General features: G+C 37.3%; 1 protein-coding gene across 1 annotated transcript in view; it reads right to left on the bottom strand.

The window, feature by feature from the left end:
- Nucleotides 1-20,750, bottom strand: part of IQCH (IQ motif containing H) — a 259,181-nt gene that overhangs the window by 172,668 nt on the left and 65,763 nt on the right. The window contains exon 5 of the mRNA XM_073012272.1: nt 2,879-2,999. Within this exon, the coding sequence (XP_072868373.1) occupies nt 2,879-2,999 (121 nt within the window). The remainder of the gene's footprint in view (nt 1-2,878; nt 3,000-20,750) is intronic.

Below are 20,750 nucleotides of genomic sequence, written 5' to 3'. Positions count from 1 at the left end.
AAGATATTTAAGATATTTGGAGGACTTCTAGAAGAGAGAAATTTACCCAAATTTATAGGTCCTGCAGTTGAAATCTGATGAACAGAGTTTCTTGGGCTTGATTTCCTAGCCTTTGGATAGCAAATAATAGGGGATTTTATTCAGGCTGAGATTCCCTACAAAAACTTCCAACAAAGCAAATTTAAGCTAGTTTATATGGTAATGAACATTTTTGCTCCACCTATGTAAATTATCAGGCCAAACCTACTGAGACCAGCCTTATTCTGCGAATTTTTGGTTTTTGAGATTGTTTTGGTCAAAAGGGGAGAAGACTATATTTTTTTTAAGTTTTAGAATAAGCAAATGGGATCACTGGATACCCTTTTAATAGAGCCCTGAAATCTCCAGTGAATATCTGAGCCTAGCCTTTGATTGCGCTACTTACGACACTGTAGATATTGAGGTTACTTTGTAAATAACTGATCATAATGCAAATAATTCTTATCTATAGACATGAAAACAAATTCTGTCTGGTAAAGATGAATTCTCCTTATGGGAAATCCAATTTTGCATTTATTTGCAAATTTATTTCAATATTCCTGATCTACAAATGTGTCCATTCTTTGGATTCTCTTTGAGTCAGTTGTTAACTGATGAATTAAATAAAAATCTTTGACCTGTGTTCATTTTATGTTTGTATGACAGTCGTGATTTTAGCTGTTTTTGAAAGTTATCCTTTAACACCATTGTTTTATTAAATCCTCATCCATGTTTAATAAAACACCAGGTTTTATTAAATCCACTCTTACTTTCCTGTTGAATAGATTAAGAATTAGAAGTTCATTCATTCTGTCATTCATTTAACTAATAAAGTGCCTATTATGTGTCAAGAACTATTCTGTGGGCTGGGGATGCAGTGGCGAACCAGAAAGGCCTCATGGAGCCTCTAGTGGTGAAGAAGATATTAAATAGACTTAAAATAAATATATTATGATAAACTGTGATAATCTCTGAAGGAAAAGGACAGGTGCTTGAGGAAGTGACCCTTACTGGCAGAGGAAAAGGCACTTGTGAAGGCCTGATCTGCAAATGTGCTTGGCCTGATAAAGATTAGAGAGAAGGCTTAGGTGGCTAAGTATAAAGACAGCTGAGTGGGATGAGAAATGGAGATGTAGGTGAGGGCCAGATCAAGTACGCCTTGTTCATAGAGTTCAGAGTTTATTCTAAGACAGAGAGCAATTTGCCTCAGGTCACAGAGCCAAGCTGAAATTCGGCCTATGTAATGTAAAACTTGTATTCTTAACCATTTGGAGGGGTGGGGTGAAGCTTTCTTTTTTGGATTTAGCCAGGTATTCAAGAAAAAGTAGGAAAGTTTAAAGTTCATTTTTCAAAATGATTCTCTCTTCGGCATGTGATTAGTCTTTCACCTCATTCCGGACCTGTGTAGGTCTGGGGTGAGGCTTAAACAACATTTAAGGGCATTAGAAACACCTAAAAAAATATAGACACTGTATTTATATTTCTGTGACTTGTGGCTTCCTGACATTCATAGTATCTTGCACAATACCAGACATATTGCAAGTACTCAATAAATATATGTCGATTAATTTATTAATCCCTAATATTATGGTAGGCCATGTGTTCTCATGAAGATAATTTAGAAATGAAAATGTGATTTTTTTTCTGGATGAAGTTGCCAAAATTCTAGATTTACCTTTATTTTGTGGCAATTTTTTATTGTCTCTATTGCTAAAGCATAGTAGAGAGATAGATAGACAGACAGACAGACAGAAGGATATATCGATTCATTCATTCATTCACTATTTCATTCATCCTAATTTGGTTCAGGAAGAATATAAGATGGTATTAAAGCAAGAAATGGGAACACTCTGCTGGTGTTATTTAGTATTCCCAGGAAGTAAATATTACATAAGCTAACTAGAAAGCATATGTCACAAAGATTGCTGAACAATGGTTTATAACTATTAAAGTTGCGAGCTTAACAAATCCAGAGACTTATAATAATCTCAGGTTATCTACCACCAGCAGACAGAGGATGCAGTAGCTAGAAGCTGGAGAACTTTGGATTTCCAGGTGGCAGAATAACCTTTGGGAACCAGCTTTGGGTCCTAAATATTCCAGACCAATGGGCAGAAAGTGAGATAAGAAGTAATTAAAGACCATCTTACTAAGTTATATTTGAGATAGGAAAGGGATCCACTTAGGCATTCTTTAACACTTTGGTCAATTAAATTAAATACCAGAGATGGTTACACTTAGGACATTCAGTATTTGGTCACTTGTTTGCTTATTCTTTCATTTTCTTATTCACTCAACCTACACTTAGTATCTACAAAATGCTGGATATGGTTCTAGGTGCTAGAGATACTGAGATAAAGATGAAATCCTTTGCTTAAAAACAAAATCCACTGGTTTCACAAGACTAGAGTTTAGACTAAAACATGCATAGTTTAAACACTAATTACATTAATTCTGGCTTCATATTTCCTTATAATGGGATACTGAAATAAATTTTTTAAATGCTGCCAGAATAATAATATATCAGAAATGATCTGCTCAGAAACTTAGTAAATTCTAATGCTATCACATAAACACAATGATCATTTTACTAGGTAATAACACCATCTATATTTAATATAATCAATATTAAATCCATAGAATGATGAATTTTAAAGGTGGAAGGGACTCTAGTGATTGTCTTGTCCAACTTTTTGATTTACAGAGCAGGAAACTCAGACCAGAGTGAGGACCTGACTTGTCCGAGGTCACCCAGGAGAATCAGTAGGTGAGCCAGAATCCAAATTCAGGCCTCCGATCCTACCTCAATGCTCTTTCTCTTAAGTTCCTAAACGCATAAAATGGCTATCGAATCACTAACCTTTGCGGGCATCTGCTTGTAAGACTGGTACAGGAGTGAAATAGGGATCTGTGCGATGAGAAGATGGCAGAACCGTGAGGTTGGATACGGTAGACCCTTTGATTAACTTTGGAACATTTACCTAGATAATCAAAAATTTGTTTCAGCAAACATTTCTGCCTTCACAGTGAACACAGTTTTCTTCTTGTAAACAATAAAGTTATGAATAGTTGCATTAAGTTTTAATAAAGTAGCAATATCAGCTCCAATTTTATTGCTCATGAATACTCGGTGCTATTGTCTACTACTGTCAGGAGTTTGTGTAATTTAAAATAGTTAATTAAATCCAATTAACATGTTGTGGTTTCCACTATATAAAGTCAACATAGTAGTTAATAAATGAACTATTAAGATTTTGTTCAATTTTAATGACTACAATATAAAAATGCTAAATCTTGACAGAGGAGGTTTTGAATACAGCAAAGTTTTGTACCAAAAAATTTCCCAGGAAATAAATGTTAGAGTGTTAATGTTAAAAAAAAAAACCTGGAGGAATTAAAAGATAAACATATCAATCAATATTAATCCTGAGTAGATCTTTTTGCAGATCTCAGAGATGGTTACAAAGACACAATATCTGGATTAGTTATAGAAGATAATTACTTTTCCTAAAGTCATAAAATGTTTTTATTACAGTTACAAAATATGAATTGTTTCTATTAAATGGTTTCTAGATTTTAAAGATTACATATATTGCATATAAATCACATTTGATTGTATAGTCCAACTACACTATTTTTACCTTTATTATAGGAGTTTATGAATTACTTGGGTTCTCTCAGCAGGGAAGATGCAACTGTTTGGTATTTATAGACTGAATTTTCAAGTCATTTTCCAAACATTAATTAATTTGCATAACTTCCAAGGGAACTAGGTAACAGTTTGCTATTTAACTAATAAAGAACTTAAGACATAAAGATTAGATTTGTTTCAGGCCATACAGTATACTAGATACGCACAGATTATTCAATTCTGAAATTAATCTGATTTTACATTAGTAAAATTTGCCATTGGACTCGGTGGCACAATACCTTATTGCCATTAAGGTCATAGTGACTTTAAGGAAAAACAAAGGGAAAGCTTCATTGAGACCGGGGGAGAAAATCACTTTACAAAATAAGTATCTATTAGCTGAGAAATGTCTGGATAAAGGGTTAGGGCCCCCACTGCCAGGATGTGGTAACACCATGAATATCAAACACTTTGATGATGTTTGGTAAATAAATATAAATAGTATTTTGAATAGGAAAGAATAGACTGTTAGTGCAATCTGTGTCTCCCCAGGTGAGTCAGAAGGGGAAAGGGAGGTGCTACCAGCCTCACCTTAATGAGAGTGTGGGACTCATAAGATTTGTTTATTATGAGACTTTGGTCTTCCTGATCCACCTTGGTTTCTTGCCCTCACACTCAGCTCTCCTCTCCCCACCTCATCTCCAGACATGAGTAGCTTCCAGAATCTCCTCCTAATCAGAGAGGCTGAGATACCCAATGCACTGTGCTCTAGAAGGCATGTACATAGCTGAGGATATTCAATATCAAAAGTGGCAGGGTCTCCACTTGTCTGACTGATATAGGGGTCAGTGAGACAAAGGTAAATCGGAGGAGGAGAGAAAGATTCAACTTAAATAAACCTGTCAAGCACTGTGATGATGTAAAACATAGGCTTGGCAGTTTCAGGACACAGAGCATAATTTATCTGGATTTTCTGAAAGCCTTTGACAAAGAACACCTGACAACCTGCTCTAGCAAGCTAAAGCAGCAGGATCCAACATAAAACACAACATAAAGGATGACACAAAGGAGAGGAGAGTAGGCAGGTGATGTTCAGACTCTGTCAGGCAATCAGCACATTCATAACACTGCTTTAATTCTTTCAATTGCTTCAGTCTAAACAATGTAAAAACCAGACGGAAGAACTATGCTGAAAAGGCAGTGAGGTGACTGTGTGTGTAGTGTGTGTGTGTGCACGTGTGTGTATGTGTGTGTGGGTATGTGTTGGGGAATGGAAGGTAGTGTTTTCGTTGACAGAAATAAATCCCTCAGATAGCGTCAGATAGGAAACATCTGCCCACTGTGCTGTCCTGTTCCATGGTAAGCATAACCACTTCTGCGTATGCTTGGTTAGAGGGTGAAGGAATGAAACGACCTTCAGCATTTACTGAGCACTTACTATATAACACTAACTTTAACACGATGAGCATTAAATTTCATGAGCAATGGAAAAGCTAAGGGCTATAGGAGTATAGAAGAGGGAGTAATTAACTCTGCCTGCTTGTATTGCAGAAGGCTTTGCAGCGACTCTCAGCCCTGGCTGTATGTTAGAATCACTCAGGGAGCTTTTAAAAATACTGTTGCCTGGGCCCCAACCCTGGGCAATTAACTCAGAATAGGTGGGCTGAGGCCTGGGCCTCAGTGTTTCTAGAAAGCTCCCCAGGTGATTCTGATGCACAGCCAAAGTTAAGATGTACTGCAGTAAGTGATATTTAAATTGCATCTTAAAGAAATAACTAAATTATATCAGGTGGAGAAGAGGATGCAGTTATAGGTAGAAAAAGTGGTAGCAATGGTGCAAAATAGCATGTTTTATGCATAAAGATTTCACTGATGAGGAGGAGCTCTATGTGACTGGAGTATAGGGTATGGGTATGAGGAGGGTAGGATGGGGGAATAAGACTAGAAAGGTAGACTGAAACTGATGCAAATTAAAGAAACCAGCTTTATGAATGTGCTGATCGCCTGAAAGGATTCAAATATCATCTGCTGTGGCTACTTCTTTTCATCATGCTTTTTATTATATTTTATTCTGCAATCATACTTTGTAGTTTGTATAATGATATAATATAAATCATATTATAAATAGAACAATGTCCCTTCTAGCTAGTTTTTCATTATTATTTCCTCAACTGGAATTCGGAACTTTATCACTTGATGTTAAATCTTCTACAAAAGCTTAAAAAATCTTTTTTGAGACAGGGTCTTACTCTGCTACCCAGGCTGGAGTTCAGTGGCATGATCAAAGCTTATTGCAGCCTTCACCTCCTGAGCTCAGGTGATCCTCCCACCTCGGCTTCCCAGCTAGCTGGGACCACAAGTGTGCACCGACACACCTGGTTAATTTTTTGTGTTTTTTTTGTAGAGACAGGGTTTTACTATGTTGCCCAGGTTGGTCTTGAACTCCTGAGCTCAAGCCATCCTCCTGCCTTGGCCTCCCAAAGTGTTGGGATTACAGGTATGAACCAATGCGCCCAGCCGAAAATTTTTGAAAATGTAAAAAATACAGAAAAGCTTAAAGAAGAAAACAGCAATCATATTCCCATCAGCCAGAATTAACTACTGTTAATATTATGGCATATTTGCTTCCAGTGTTTTCAAATAGGAAAACCACTCTATTTTATTATTCCGGTAAAAATGATGTATGCCCATTATAAAGATTTCAAGCAGTGTAGAAATACAAAAGACAAAAGTTTACGAAATCAAGGCAAATATCATCAAGTGATCCACCATCCCTGACATCTTTAGAATGATTAATACATCCTTGTATAAAAAATAGGACTTATGTTATTAATTTTGCATGAGGAAAAAAGGCTGCATTAAATCTAACACATTATTAAACTTCAAATAAATATTTCTTTACCACAAGATTTCTCTGAATTAAAAATGATGCCTCTTCAAGGTCTGGCAAATTTTTCCTTAAAGGGCCAAATAACAAATATTTTAGGCATGAAGGCTCTGTTCAGATCTGTTGTTTTGTAGTTAAAAGCAGCAGGCAGGCAATGTGTAAATAAATGGGTGAAGCTGTATGCTGTGGTCTGAATGTTAGTGTCCCCCCTAAATTCACACATTGAAACTTAATCACCAATGTGATACTTTTAAGAGATGGGGCCTTTGGAAGGTGGTTAGATCATGAGGATGGAATCGTCATGAATGGGGTTATAAAAAGAGACCCCAGAGAGCTGCCATGTCCCCTCCATCATGTGAGGACACAGAGACAAGGTGCCATCTATGAACCAGGAAACAGGTCCTCACCAGACACCAAATTTGCCAGCAGCTTGATTTTGGACTTCTCAGCTTCCAAAACTGTGAGAAATAAATTTCTGTTGTTTATAAACCACTCAGTTTATCGTATTTTTGTTGTAACAGCCAAAATGGACAAAAACTTTATTTACAAAAATAGATGGCCCTCAAGCAGTAGTTTGTGTACCCCTGCTCTAGAGTTAAATAAAGTTGATTCTGAAAAACGTTTAGATCTATTTACCACATGATTTCATTTTGGATACTATATCTTAGCTTCAAATGGTGAGAAAATCAGAACTCTCTTGATGCCCTGATCTCCACTCCCTCACCTCCCCAATCTTGATTGTATCATTATTTTTATACCACCCAGATTTATAATGTTCCCATTCTGTTTTGCTACCATAATTCTAAGATTGCTTAGTATCAGTTCTACATGTAAATGGGTCCAGTGCTCACAAATAGTTCATTTGTCATGGATTCTCTGCTTGAGCTCTTTGATTGATCTCTTAATTGGCTAGCTTTGGTTACCAAGCAGTTTTTCCCAACAAGTGTTCATGTGTACTTTACTAGAATTAATGCAACTTATACTTGATTTACATCTGGGGTCATTCTTTCTTTTCACCAAATTTTGTAGACATTGCACCATTTTCTTCCACAATGAGAATTATTGTGAAGTCTGACAGCCATCTGCTTTTCCACCCCTGGTAGGTGATTTACTTTCTTTTCATTTGAATGTCTGAAGCATTCTTTCTCTTTGAAATCCAAATATTTACCTAAAAAATATTTGTAGAATAGTACATCCTGAGTTTCAGCTGAGTACATGGCTGTCTACTTACGGAATACATTTCCCAGCATCCCCTGTAGCTAAATGTGGACAAATGACCAAATTCCGGTCAATAAGGTGTAAGCAGAAATGATCTGTGTAACCCCTGGGTCATGTCCACAGAGTGCTTGGCAGTACTATCATCATCCTTCCTGTGGGCTGAAATGTAGGTATGGAGAGGAGCCAGCTTCCACCTTTGGGATTAGAATGTCCTGTAACTACTGTAATGAGGAGCTGATGGAGATCAAGATGAAAGCATGTCTTGAACGACTGTGTGGAGCAGAGCCGTCCTGCCAGCCTTGGACTTCTCACTCGTGGACTGTTTTGAGAGTGAGAAATAAACTAATTTATTTAAGTCATTATATTTTTGGATTTCTTTGTTATAGTTTGTACCAAACCAATAGGTATATCTATTAGCTTCTAATTAACCTCCTTTGTCTTTTTCTTCTACATTTACTGTACTTACAGTCTTTTCTCTATGTCAGTATTTTAATATTCAGCAATGTTTGTTATGTTCATTGTATTTATAGTTTATTTATGAGTTCCATAAAGTATTCTGGTATTCAATTTGTTTCCTTATATCTGCAATCTCCCTTTTTTTATTCTGCTATTTTATCATCTCATGTTTGAGCTCGTCTTAATTAATTTATGTTCTTATTAGGTTGTAGCATAATGTGAAGAAATTGTGAGAAAATTCCTTCTGTTCCTTCATTTATGTTGTTTCTACATTAGACTTTGTCTTTTGCAGCCCATAATTCTCCCTTCCATTTCCCCTCCCTTGCTTTCATTAGCTGTGGGTGAAATACTGACTTGGAGAAAATGCAAAGACCACAGGAAATCCGTATAGTGACTATATCATTTCTTTTTTCCTTGTGCGTACTTGGGTAGCTCTGTCCAGACATTCTACTTGCTGTGATGTAGAATCTCCTCCCCCATTATTTGGTACCAGTGTGTGATCTCTCCCAGCAACATGTGAGAACTGGGCATTCTGGGGTTTTTCTACCTTTCTGTTACCTGAGGGCTTGGAGGGGGGAAGCCTCTGTTGAGGTATGCAGTCCTTGTTAAAGTTTTTAGGCTCTCTTGCCTCTCTTGAGATCTTGATAAACATCCTCTATCAGGGCTTGCTTACTTAGTTGAAGATAAGGCCATCCCTCCCTACCTTCAACCCCCAAGCACTCTGGAATATTTTCATAGAGTCCTGAAGACTTTACTTTTCTCAGAAAGTGTCAGACACATTATATACTTTCCAATTTCACGTTTCTTAAAAGTCTCTGTAGTCAGAAGACAGAAAAAATAAGGATGTCTGCTTGATTGTCTTCTCTCCAGATTTTGTAGTATTTTTGAGAATCTCAGTATTTTTACAATTTGCTGGTAGTACCTGGAGGGTCGGGAAAGGTTAGGATTCGAGCTATGCTGTACCTCTCTACTTCGCTCCCACATCTTCTGCTTAGTGAATTTGTGCTCAACCTGGATGATCATATTCGGCAACCCTGCCCCAACCCCCTCCCCATATTATGGAAGAGGAAAACTAAGAAACAGAAAGGAGAAATAGTCAAAGCATACAGTTTATCCATTTCAGAGGCAAAATGAAAAATGCAAGTCACTGCTTCATGGCCCAGTGGGGCTTTTTGTTTGTTTGTTTTTTGTTTTTTACTGTACTTTCTTAGTTTCTGGTGCTTTCACCAAGCTGCACAGCTTAGGTCACCAGCTCTACCCTTATGTCCTACCACTCTGCCAGCTTTCTCAGGTCTTTCTTGGTGCCACTTAACTTAGCTACAGTAGGAGTCTCAATTCCTCTTGGTCAGGTTTAACAGCATTCTTGGAGACAGAAGAAAATTCCCTGGGGAGGCATCTATAGTAAAGGCAAGAATCTTGGGCTTGGAGCACTGGATTGGATTCCTAGCTCTGTCACCTAATTAGCAAAGTGCAGAGTGTATGTTATTTAACTTCTCTGAGTCTGTTTTATCTTCTGTAAAACAGGAATCCTCTTATCTACAGTGCAAGTAATTTTTATGTAAAGGATCTGTTTCTGGAAGCATTTCATAATTCTGAACTCACATAATTCAAGACAGGCAAAGAATGGCAGGTACGGCAAAGACTGCTGGCTGACATCCAATGTACTACTCAGCCAGAAATTATATCTCCCAGACTGCCTTGCAGCTTTCTGTGGCTTTCAGACAAGGTTCTGGCCAGTGGTATAGGAACCTACTGACTCTGCTGACTGAAATAAAGACATGATGGTGGGAGGTGAGTAGCCACTTGAGATCACAAGATGCCTGTCCAGGAGGTCAGAGCAGTCAGATGGAAAGTGTGTATGGACCTGACATTGTAGAACTGCCAGATGAGCCACAAACTGCCATGCTCAAACTGTTAACTATGGTTGTATTTAATCTATTATTATTTTCTATATTTTCAGAACTCATATACTAAATAATACAGGACACATACACACATATAATTCACTATATATGTGTATATGTGTGTGTGTGTGTGTATATATATGTATAAAATTCACTCAAATTTGAATTATTTCAACCTTTATGTATAAGGTCAGAATTTGACTGGGTGCAGCAGCTCATGCCTGCAATCCCAGTGCTTTGGGAGGGTGATGTGGGAGGATTGCCTAAGGCCAGGAGTTCGAGACCAGACTAAGCAACATAGTGAGATCTAGTCTCTACAAAAAATAAAAAAAATTATCTGGGCATGCACCTGCAATCTCAGCTACTTGGCAGGCTGAGTGAGGTGAGAGGATTGCTTGAGCCCAGGAGTTTAAGGCTGCAGTGAGCTATAATTATGCCACTACATTCCAGCCTAAGTGACAGAGAGACCCAGTTTCTAAAAATAAAAATAAAAATAAAGCAAGAATTTATTATTTTATATCATGATATTTTGAATTTATAGAATCCTATTTTACATAAAATTCACCATCACTGCTCTTCCATAAGGCTATTGTGAGGAATTAATGAATTAATATATGGAGATGCATTCCATAAATTATTTTTCACACCAGGAATGTGTGAATGGGTTTTTTTCCATGTAAACATTTTATTGAAGTACAACATTTTTTTCTTTTTCTTTTTCTTTCTTTTTTTTTTTTTTTTTTTTGTTGAAACAAGGTCTTGCTCTCTTGCCCATGCTGGAGTGCAGTGGTGTAATCACAGCTCACTGCAGCCTTGACCTCCTGGGCTCAAGCAATCCTCCTACCTCAGCCTCTTGAGTAGCTGGAACTACAGGTGCACACCACCAGGCCTGGGTAATTTTTGTATTTTGTGTAGAGATGAGGTTTCACCATGGTGTCCAGGCTAGTCTTAAACTCCTGGGCTCAGGTGATCCTCCCACCTCAGCCTTTGAAAGTGCTGGGATTACCAGTGTGAGCCACCATGCCCAGCCACAATATTCATTTTTTAAAAGGCAAAAGTGATGAATTGTAACCAAGTGACCACTGCGGGTAACTAGTATCCACAGCAAGGAGTAGAGCATTACAGGCACCAGAAGCCCCTCTTTTGCTCCCTCCCAGTCACTACCACAACTCAAAGGCAGCCAGCATTCTGAATTCTATTGCCACCTATTGTTTTTCTGTTTTCAAACTTTATATAAATAGATTATTACAGTAGGTATTCTTTTGTATCTGACTTTTTTCTTTCAAAACTGGTTGTGAGATTCACCATGTTGTTGAGTACAGCAGTATGTTCATGCCATGAACTTTTAAGTATTGATTTTAAGTCATAAATTATACATATAATCAGTAAGACTTGAGCCTCACTATCACTTTTTTGCATTTCTTATAATGTTCCTTCCAGAATATTCTTCGCCTCTAGACTCTGCTATTAAATTCTTGTCACCCTTTAACAACTAGCTTAAATGTAATCTCCTGTAGGAAATCACTTCTGATCTCTTCTTCCTCTGATTTTCTATAGTTTTTCTTTTTACTTATCTTGTTACATTTATAACATATATTGTAATTATTTGTACACTATCCTGAAGGCATTATGCAATTCAAAGCTCATCTAATTCTGTCTTATTATCTCAAGTGAATAAGAAAAAGAGCAAAGAATGTTTTAAAAAATAATCACTTAAAACTTTCTGGGAAGGCACAATTAAAATGGACATATTAGTAGCGAATATCTTCTATTTTGATAAGGGTAATACAATAGCAAGTATCACCTTTATGGTAATGGTGAAGCAGCTTATAAAAGACTCTCACCTGAAGACAATAATAACACACTCTGGACAAAATGTAAAAAATAAACAAACAACAACAACAAAAGCCTCCACAAAACTCTTAACTATTTGAAGGCACTGAGAATGAAAGCAGGCAGAAACTAGGGAGTGGCTGATCTTGAAAGAAGGGAACTGCAACAGTTGAGATTTATGTGTGTGTAATTTCTGGCCTGGAAGTACTTCTCAGACTATGAGAGGCAGAGTGGCTATAACTCAAGAAGAAAAACACAGTCTTACTGGCTTGAAAGTCAGAGGATGGAGTTTAGTGCTGTCATAAAAGCTGAAAATAGGGGGAAATAATAGAAATGAAGAAATTGCAAGAAGGAGAAGAGACTCCAAAAATTGCAAATAAATGACATATAAATCCTTGGCTGACCTCTGAGCTCCAGGTATCTGAAAGAGGTTTTTAAGGAGCCCAGCCAGGATGGAACCGTTAAAGATTTGTAAAAACTGAGCAGAGATTTCAGCTGCTACCAACCACAGCAAGGATAGAGTCTGGAGTTTGAATCTAGCCAAATTAACTGCCTACTTGAATAAATATCAGCACTTTAGAAAGCAAGATAACAATTCCAAGTCTCTACAACATAACATTTATAATGTTCATAACAACACAAATTTTTGTATATACAAAGAAATAGGAAAAGGTAGTCCATAGTCAAAAAAAAAAATAGGCAATAAAAACAGATCCTAAGATGACTCTGATATTAGAATGAGCAGATAAAAGACTCTAGAGCTGCAGTTATACATATTTTAAGGACCTTAAAAAATTGTAATAATACTAAATGAACACATGGAAAATCTTGGCAGAGAAATTAAATGTATATAAAAGAGGACTAAATGGAAATTCTAAAACTGAAAGTAAAATATTTGAAATAAAAAATTAATCAAATAGGTTTGACAGCAAATTAGAGTGGGCAGAAAAAAGGGTAGGGAACTTGAAGAGCAATCAACAGCAATTACCTAATTTGAATAACAAGAAAAAAAATTTTACATAATGGTTCTTCAGTGACCTGTAGGACAATATCATGTGGTATAATCTGCATGTAATTGAAGCCCCAGAAGAAGAGGAGGGAGAGAATTATAGAGAAAAATATTTAAAGAAACAATGGCCAGAATGTTCCCTAATTTGTTAAAAAAAAAAAACCATAAGCTTAGAGATCCTAGAAACTCATACAATGAACCCCAAGAAGAATAAACACAAAGAAAACTACATTCAAGCATATGATAATCAAATCCCTGGAAGCCAAAGGCAAGAAAATCTTGAAAGCAGTCAGAAAAGAAAAAAAGATCCATTATACACATAGGGATCAATTATTTGAATAATGGTTGACTTCTCATCAGAAACAATGGAACTTTAAAGCACTGAATAGGGAAAAAACAAAAAACATGGCCACCCCAAATTCTACACCCAGTGAAAAAATCTTTCAAAATAAAGGTAATCTAAATACTTTTTTTGACTTTTTTTTTTTAGACAGAGTCTCGCCGTTGTTGCCCAAGATGGAGTGCAATGGAGCTATCTTTGCTCACTGCAACCTCTGCTTCCTGGGTTCATGCAATTCTCCTGTCTCAGCCTCCTGAGTAGCTGAGATTACAGGCATGTGCCACCACACTTGGCTAATTTTTATATTTTCAGTAGAGGCGGGGTTTCATCATGTTGGCCAGGTTGGTCTCAAACTCTGGACCTCAAGTGATCGCCCACCTTGGCCTCCCAAAGTGCTGGGATTATAAGTGTGAGCCACCGTGCTCGACCAGTCTAAAGACTTTTTTTTTTTGGACAAAAGACAAGCAAGTGTTACCAGCAGGCATTAGCTTTCTTTTAAGAAATGCTTGCGGTTGGGCGTGGTGGCTCACGCCTGTGATTCCAGCACTTTGGGAGGTTGGGGTGGGCGAATGACAAGGTGAGGAGTTCAAGACCAGCTTGGCCACCATGGTGAAACTCCATCTAAAATTACTAAATTACTAAAATTACAAAAATTAGCTGGGCCTGGTGGTGGGTGCATGTAATCCCAGCTGCTTGAGAGGCTGAGACAGGAGAATCACTTAAGCCCGGGAAGTGGAAGTTGCAGTGAGCTGAGATCATGCCATTGCACTCCAGCCTGGGTAACAGAGCAAGACTCCATCTCAAAAAAGAAAAAAAAAAAAAAAAAGAGAGAAATGCTTAAAAAACATTCTTCAAGCTGACAGAAAATGACTTCAGATGACAACTCAGATATATATGGCAAATATAAAAGATTATATCTTTTTCTTCTCTTGATTTCTCTCAAAGACAATTGGCTATTTAAAACAAAAATTATTATACAGTGTGCATTTTATAATATATGTAAAGTAGATGACAATGATAGCACAAAAATTGGGAGGTCAATAGTTGCAAATTCCTTACATCTTATGTGAACTGGTGCAATATTAACTCCAAAGAAACTCTAGTAAGTTAAGGATGAATATTGTAATTCCTAGAGCAACCACTAAAAATAATGTAAAGAGGTATAGTTTAAAAGTCATAAAAGATTTAAAATGGAATATTAAAAATTATTTAAAGATATGTAACTCTAAGTCAGTCAGAAATCAAAGAATAAGGAACAAAATATGGATGGGATAAATAGAAAACAAATAGAAAGATGGTTGTGATAGCCGCAGGAGACAGATAAATGCTTAGGCAGATGGGGTGGGTCCCCAGTGAAACCCGACCTTCAGGCTGAGACAATTTAAAGCCTAGCTACAAGTCTCAGGTAAATCCTTGGACCAGATCGAGAACCTTTCTTCCCATTTGGTGTGCTTTCCACTGATTGATCCCCACCCTTCACCTATTTTACATATACCTAGCCTTTTCTAATTGTGTTTTTACATTGTCATGCCTACCTTTGAGTGGTGTTTTCCCTTTAACCTTTTTTGCATACTCACAAACCAATCGGCACACACTCCCCATTCTGAGTCCATAAAAAGCCCTAGACCCAGCCAGATTGGAAGAGAAACCAACTGCGAGGGTGGGGAACCACCCCCCACATTCCCTGTCCACTGAGAGCTGTTCTGTTGCTCAATAAAATGTTTTTCTGTCCTCTTCAACCTTCAAATTGTTACCATAACCTCATTCTTCTTAGATGTGGGACAAGAGCTCAGGAACCACCTAACGCAGGCAAAGGGCTATACATAAGTAACCTAGGCAGGCTGAGTGGACAGGGCACCTCCAGCGTCAGGGCCCAGGGCTGAGCAAGGCCCAGGGAGGATGTCACCAGTTGTGGAGGTCCCCAGTCAGCAAAGTAGACAAGGAAAGTCCTGTGTCAGTTGTTCTAAATCAAACCATGTCTAAATTTCATTAAATGGAAATGAACTAAACATTCTAAAAAGCAGAGATTATCAGGCTGAACTTAAAAAACAGGACATGATAAATGCTACTCTAAAAAATGCATTTTAATTTTAAAGACACAGGTTGAAAGTAACAACAAAAAAGACTGATACACCATGCAAACAGTAAGCAAAAGAGATATGAAGTAATTATATTAATATCAAAGTAGACTTTAAGACAAAGAGAATTATGAAAGAGGAAAAGAGATTTTTCTTAAACAGATGAAACAGATGAAAGAGTCTTAAACAGATGTAAGTTTCTTATAACCAAGAAAATACAATAATAAATGTGAATGTCTCATAATATTAACACAAAATATGTAAAACAAAAATCATCAAAACTAAAGGAAAAAATAGACAAATCTTCAATTAGAGGTGATGATTTTAAAAGCCTCTTCTCAGTAATTGGTAGAACAATTAATTTTTAAAAAATCAGTAGGTATATAGATGTGCTGAAAATCATCATCAGCTACCTGGACCTAACATTTATAGAACACTACAAACCAACAACTGTAGGATATACATTCTTTTCAAATGCACATGTAACATTCACCAACATAAATGATATCCTAGGCCATAAAATAAGTTTCAATCAATTTCAAAAGACTGAAATTATACAGAGTATATTATATAGTACAGATATGAATATGGAAAGGGAACTAAATGAAAAGTTTCCAAGTGTGAGTGGAAACAAAGCTGGGATTGGTTGATTCAATAACCTGGAGAAAACAGTGTTGTCATTTGGCTTCTGATAAAAGCCAAGGTACCCTACTGCCAAAGCTCAGGACAGGCAGGGCCTAAGGAAAAAGAGAGAACACAGAAAAAAGAAAGAGAAGAGAGGGAGAGAGAGGAAGGAAGGGAGGGAGGGAGGGAGGGAGGGAGAAAGACAGAGAGAGAGAGAGAAAGAGAGAGAGAGAGAGAGAGAAAGAAAGAGAGAGAGAAAGAGAAAGAGAGAAGGAAGGAAGGAAGGAAGGAAGGAAGGAAGGAAGGAAAGAAAGAAAGAAAGAAAGAAAGAAAGAAAGAAAGAAAGAAAGAAAGAAAGAAAGAAAGAAAGAGAAAAGAAAAGAAAGAAAAAGAAAGAGAGAGAAAGAAAGAAAGAAAGAAAGAAAGAAAGAAAGAAAGAAAGAAAGACAGACAGACAGACAGACAAGACACACATAGGATCACAATTTGCAGAGCTGGAAGGGGTTTCAGGCTGATAAAAGGGTAGTCAGCAGCAGAAGTGACAAGGGGGATTGTGAACACAGACTTAAAGAACATGGTGAATAGAAATGACTGTGGAGGAAACTGCAGCAGAAATCCTATTTTGAACACACAGCAGCTATCTGAAGTGAGGGTATCTGCATGCCTCACAGACCCCATACAGCGCATTACATAAAGTAGAGTTATTATGATGTCCCAATCCCCCACAAAAAACAGTTAACTTATGGTAAAATGTGACTAACGAAGCAAAGTATATAATGTAGTCTAGAAATTTTTCCATTAAAATTGTTATGAAACCCAGCACTTAAGCAAAATTTCCCAAAGTGTGTTCCTCAGAATATAGTTCTGTGAGCTATTCTGCAGAAAGGGACTCTGAGGAAGTTTGGGAAACATTGCTAACTGCATTTCCTCTTCTTAAAGAATCACTTGGACTCGGGAAGGGGAACATCACACACTGGGGCCTATCATGGGGAGGGGAGATGCGGGAGGGATTGCATTGGGAGTTATACCTGATGTAAATGACGAGTTGATGGGTGCTGACGAATTGATGGGTGCAGCACACCAACATGGCACAAGTATACATATGTAACAAACCTGCACGTTATGCACATGTACCCTAGAACTTAAAGTATAATTAAAAAAAAAAAAAAAAAGATTCATAAGGCACATCAGCGTGTTAGTGACTCCAGGTGGCTTAATGGCATAAAAACCAGTCTGACTCTCTTTAACCTCATATTTCCCAATTATATGGGACCACAATGCTCTTTTTGCGTGGAATACCTATTAACATTCCAAAGAACCAGCATTCTTTGGGATACATTTTAGGGAAAAAAATGATCCAAGGATTGACACATAGCTAACAATGATATTGCTATAATTTGTTAATAGGAGCCCATTCTGTAAAGCTATTAATAAAAGACAAGTGATAATTCGATTTTACATAAAACTTTTCTTCAAAGGAGCTTGAGACACACTGGACCCAGAATTTTCTGAGGAATTTAGGTTGACAAAAATGTAATGATTCCTTGTTGCTATTTTTTCTCACTATATTTAATAACATTTTTTTGTGGTATTCCAACAGAAATTGTAATCTGGAAAAGTAATTACTAGAGAACAAAGTACTGTCCATTTCACTTACATGACTATTACATTTCATAAGAAAAAATGTGTATAGTTGATACCACATGAGAAGAAATGAGTTTAAATGGTAGTCGTTTCACTTAAGATCTAAGAAAGACTTTGGGAATGAATTTATCATTTATTATAATAATTTTTGCTATTTCTTTTTATTCCTTATTACAGAGCAGTGTGCCACTCTCTAGGCATTTTCGTTTAAATACTGGCTGGGGTCATAAGTGAAATAAAGTTTGGTCCTCATTTACCTCATCCCAGCAGTTGGGTTGGCACGCAGCTGCAGAACTGCTGGGGCTCTTTTTATTTAATTTGGCATCCCTTCCTGAGCAGTACTGAGACTTTTACTTCAATGACTCCACTGGGCTTTGCCATAATTTCTATGCTGTATCAGTAAAGTCTGTGGAAGAGATGCCTAAGCAAACCTGAAAGGAGGCTAGGAGCGCTTACAGTTCAGGTATTTTTGCCGAAGTCAATGAAGGGATTAATCTCAGATACAGTCCATTAAAAAAAATTAACTCATTTAGTAATGAAGCGAATTTTTAAGGAATATTCATTCGATCATTTTAATATTATATGTATATGTCTGTGTGTAAGAGTTTGTCCTTTTTCACAATTTCTCTTCGAATAATTTTTCTAGATTCTGAATCAGATTGTCAAAAGAAAATATATCTTCAAATTCTGAAAGAGCCATATGTTAATTATATGACTGGAAAATTGGGAGTAACAATGTCTTTAATACGCTCTGAGTATTAAAAGTAGTAACAAGTAAAAGTGATGACAGGTTGCATATTTTGTTGCATACATAGAAAGCACTCAACAAATGCTCTGTTGAATGCATAAATTGAAAAAACAATACCCTCTGTGAATTTTATTTCCACAATCAGTACAGAAAACAGTTTCACCTGGTCTGCTTTTCTGTCCCACATGTCACGTGCCAGTGGTCACAAATGGGGAAGGAAGGAAACCAAAGGAAACAGACTTCGATCAGAATTACGGATGGTCAGAACTAGAAGAGATCTTAGAGATGACTGGATCCACTACCTCAAAGTGACAAACACACTAAAGCCCATGAAATATAAGCGATTTGCCCCAAGAATATGACCTAGGAATTAGTGTGAGGTCTAGGATTGGAGCCTAATAGAAACACGGACTTTTCTTGTAATGAGGATTGTCAATATTATGAGGTTATGATGCTGAAAAAAAAATCTTCCTTTGACAAACCTGAAAAACAGTTCTCTTTTTAATGGTTTTCTACCCTCCCTCCCTGCCTCTCTCTCTTTCTTTCTTTTGACAGAGTCTCGCTCTGTCACCAGGTTGGAGTGCAGTGGCACAACCTCAGCTCACTGCAACCTCCGCCTCCTGGGTTCACGCCATTCTCCTGCCTCAGCCTCCCTAGTACCAGGGACTACAGGTGCCCACCACCACACCCGGCTAATTTCTTGTATTTTTAGTACAGATGGGGTTTCACCATGTTAGCCAGGCTGGTCTCGATCTCCTGACCTCATGATCCGCCCGCCTTGGACTCCCAAAGTGCTGGGATTACAGGTGTGAGTCACCGCACCCGGCCCTAATTTCTTTATTTCTTCTTTTTAAAACATCTTACTTTAGTTTAATCCATCCGGAGTTTTCTTTGTATAGAATGCAAGGTTAGGATTTAATCTAATTTTTTTCCCCAAATCATTAGCCAAGTGACTTGGCACCATTCATCTAACAAGTCCTCCCTTTCCCATTGACTTACAGTGTCACCTTTATTACATTCCAAGTTATTGTTTACACTAAGGTCAATATCTATGCTGAGTTTTTTATTCCATTGATCTATCAATTTTTCTACCCATAGAAATAATTATTGTAATTTTATTATATGCTTTAATAAGTGGTATGAAAAGTTCACCTTCATTAATCTTCTTTAGGGAAAAAAGAAACGAGGCCTTTTGCCTATTCTTCAAGATGATGAACACAAGCAAGCTGAAAAAATTAATATTCCATGCAAACCAAATAAAACCCATATGAATTTTGATTGGAATTACATTGGACATAAAGATTAATGTGGGAAGAACTGGCATGCTTACAAACATTTTCCTTCTCAGGAATATGATATATCTTTCCATTTATTCAAGTGTTCTTTGATGTTGTTCATTAAAGTTTTGGAGTTTTCTTCACATAGGTTCCCCACTTTTTATGTGAAGATTATTACTAGGTACATGTGTTCCTCATTAGAAAGGGGACTGTGGAGAGGGAGAAGAGAAAAAAAGAGAAAGAGAGAAACAAAAAGAAGAGGAGAGAAGGGAGAAGGAAGGAAAGCAGCAAGGAAGGAAAGGAGGGCAGGAAGGAGGGAGATAGATCATACATCCAAACATGGAAAACAAATCCATTTAAATGTTCATAATAATTATCTCTAGGTGGAGGGATTGAGGTTATGTAATTTTTTTATCTTTCAACCCTTGTATTTTCCAAGTTTTCTTCAATGAGAATGTGAAAAAAGTGTTATAATCAAAAAATTGGGCACGGGGGTGAACAAAGCTTCATGTTTGCTTCCTAAAGTCAGCTGCTATGTTGCCTACCTGGGCCTTGGGCTCACTTCCAAAACATAAGCCCTAGGATTGTGCTACAATCACCTAAGGGAAGTTGTGTGTAGGGCCTGGGGGTAGGAAGAAGGAGATGGAGAGATGAGAGAAACACAGCTGAAAACCATGCCCATGAGACTAGACAGACCCTCCCTGCCCTGTCACTTCTCTATAAATCCTTCCTCTTCAAACATTCAATTACATTTTATTGAATTAAATTAATCATTTATTGAGTACCTTCTATGCATAATGCATTTTGTAAAGTACCCTGGAAGATATGAAAGTGAAAAAAATATGGCTCCAGGAGATCTAACAAGAGGAAAAGATACAAACTCCCCTTTCAATTCAACGTATACCACATGAATGCTTTAAAAGGATGCTATGATGGCCTAGGCAAGGGAAAATTCCTTCTACCTTAAAAGATCTGGATAGACATTATTATGGGGAAAAAGAGGGCTGGCCAGATGTGGTAGTCACACTTGTAATACCAGCACTTTGGGAGGCTGAGGCGCACAGATCATTTGAGGTCAGGAGT

Source organism: Chlorocebus sabaeus, chromosome 26, assembly GCF_047675955.1.
Source record: "Chlorocebus sabaeus isolate Y175 chromosome 26, mChlSab1.0.hap1, whole genome shotgun sequence".
NCBI lineage: Eukaryota > Metazoa > Chordata > Mammalia > Primates > Cercopithecidae > Chlorocebus > Chlorocebus sabaeus.
Note: the sequence above shows the minus strand (reverse complement) of the source record. Positions and strands in the feature narration are given on the sequence as shown.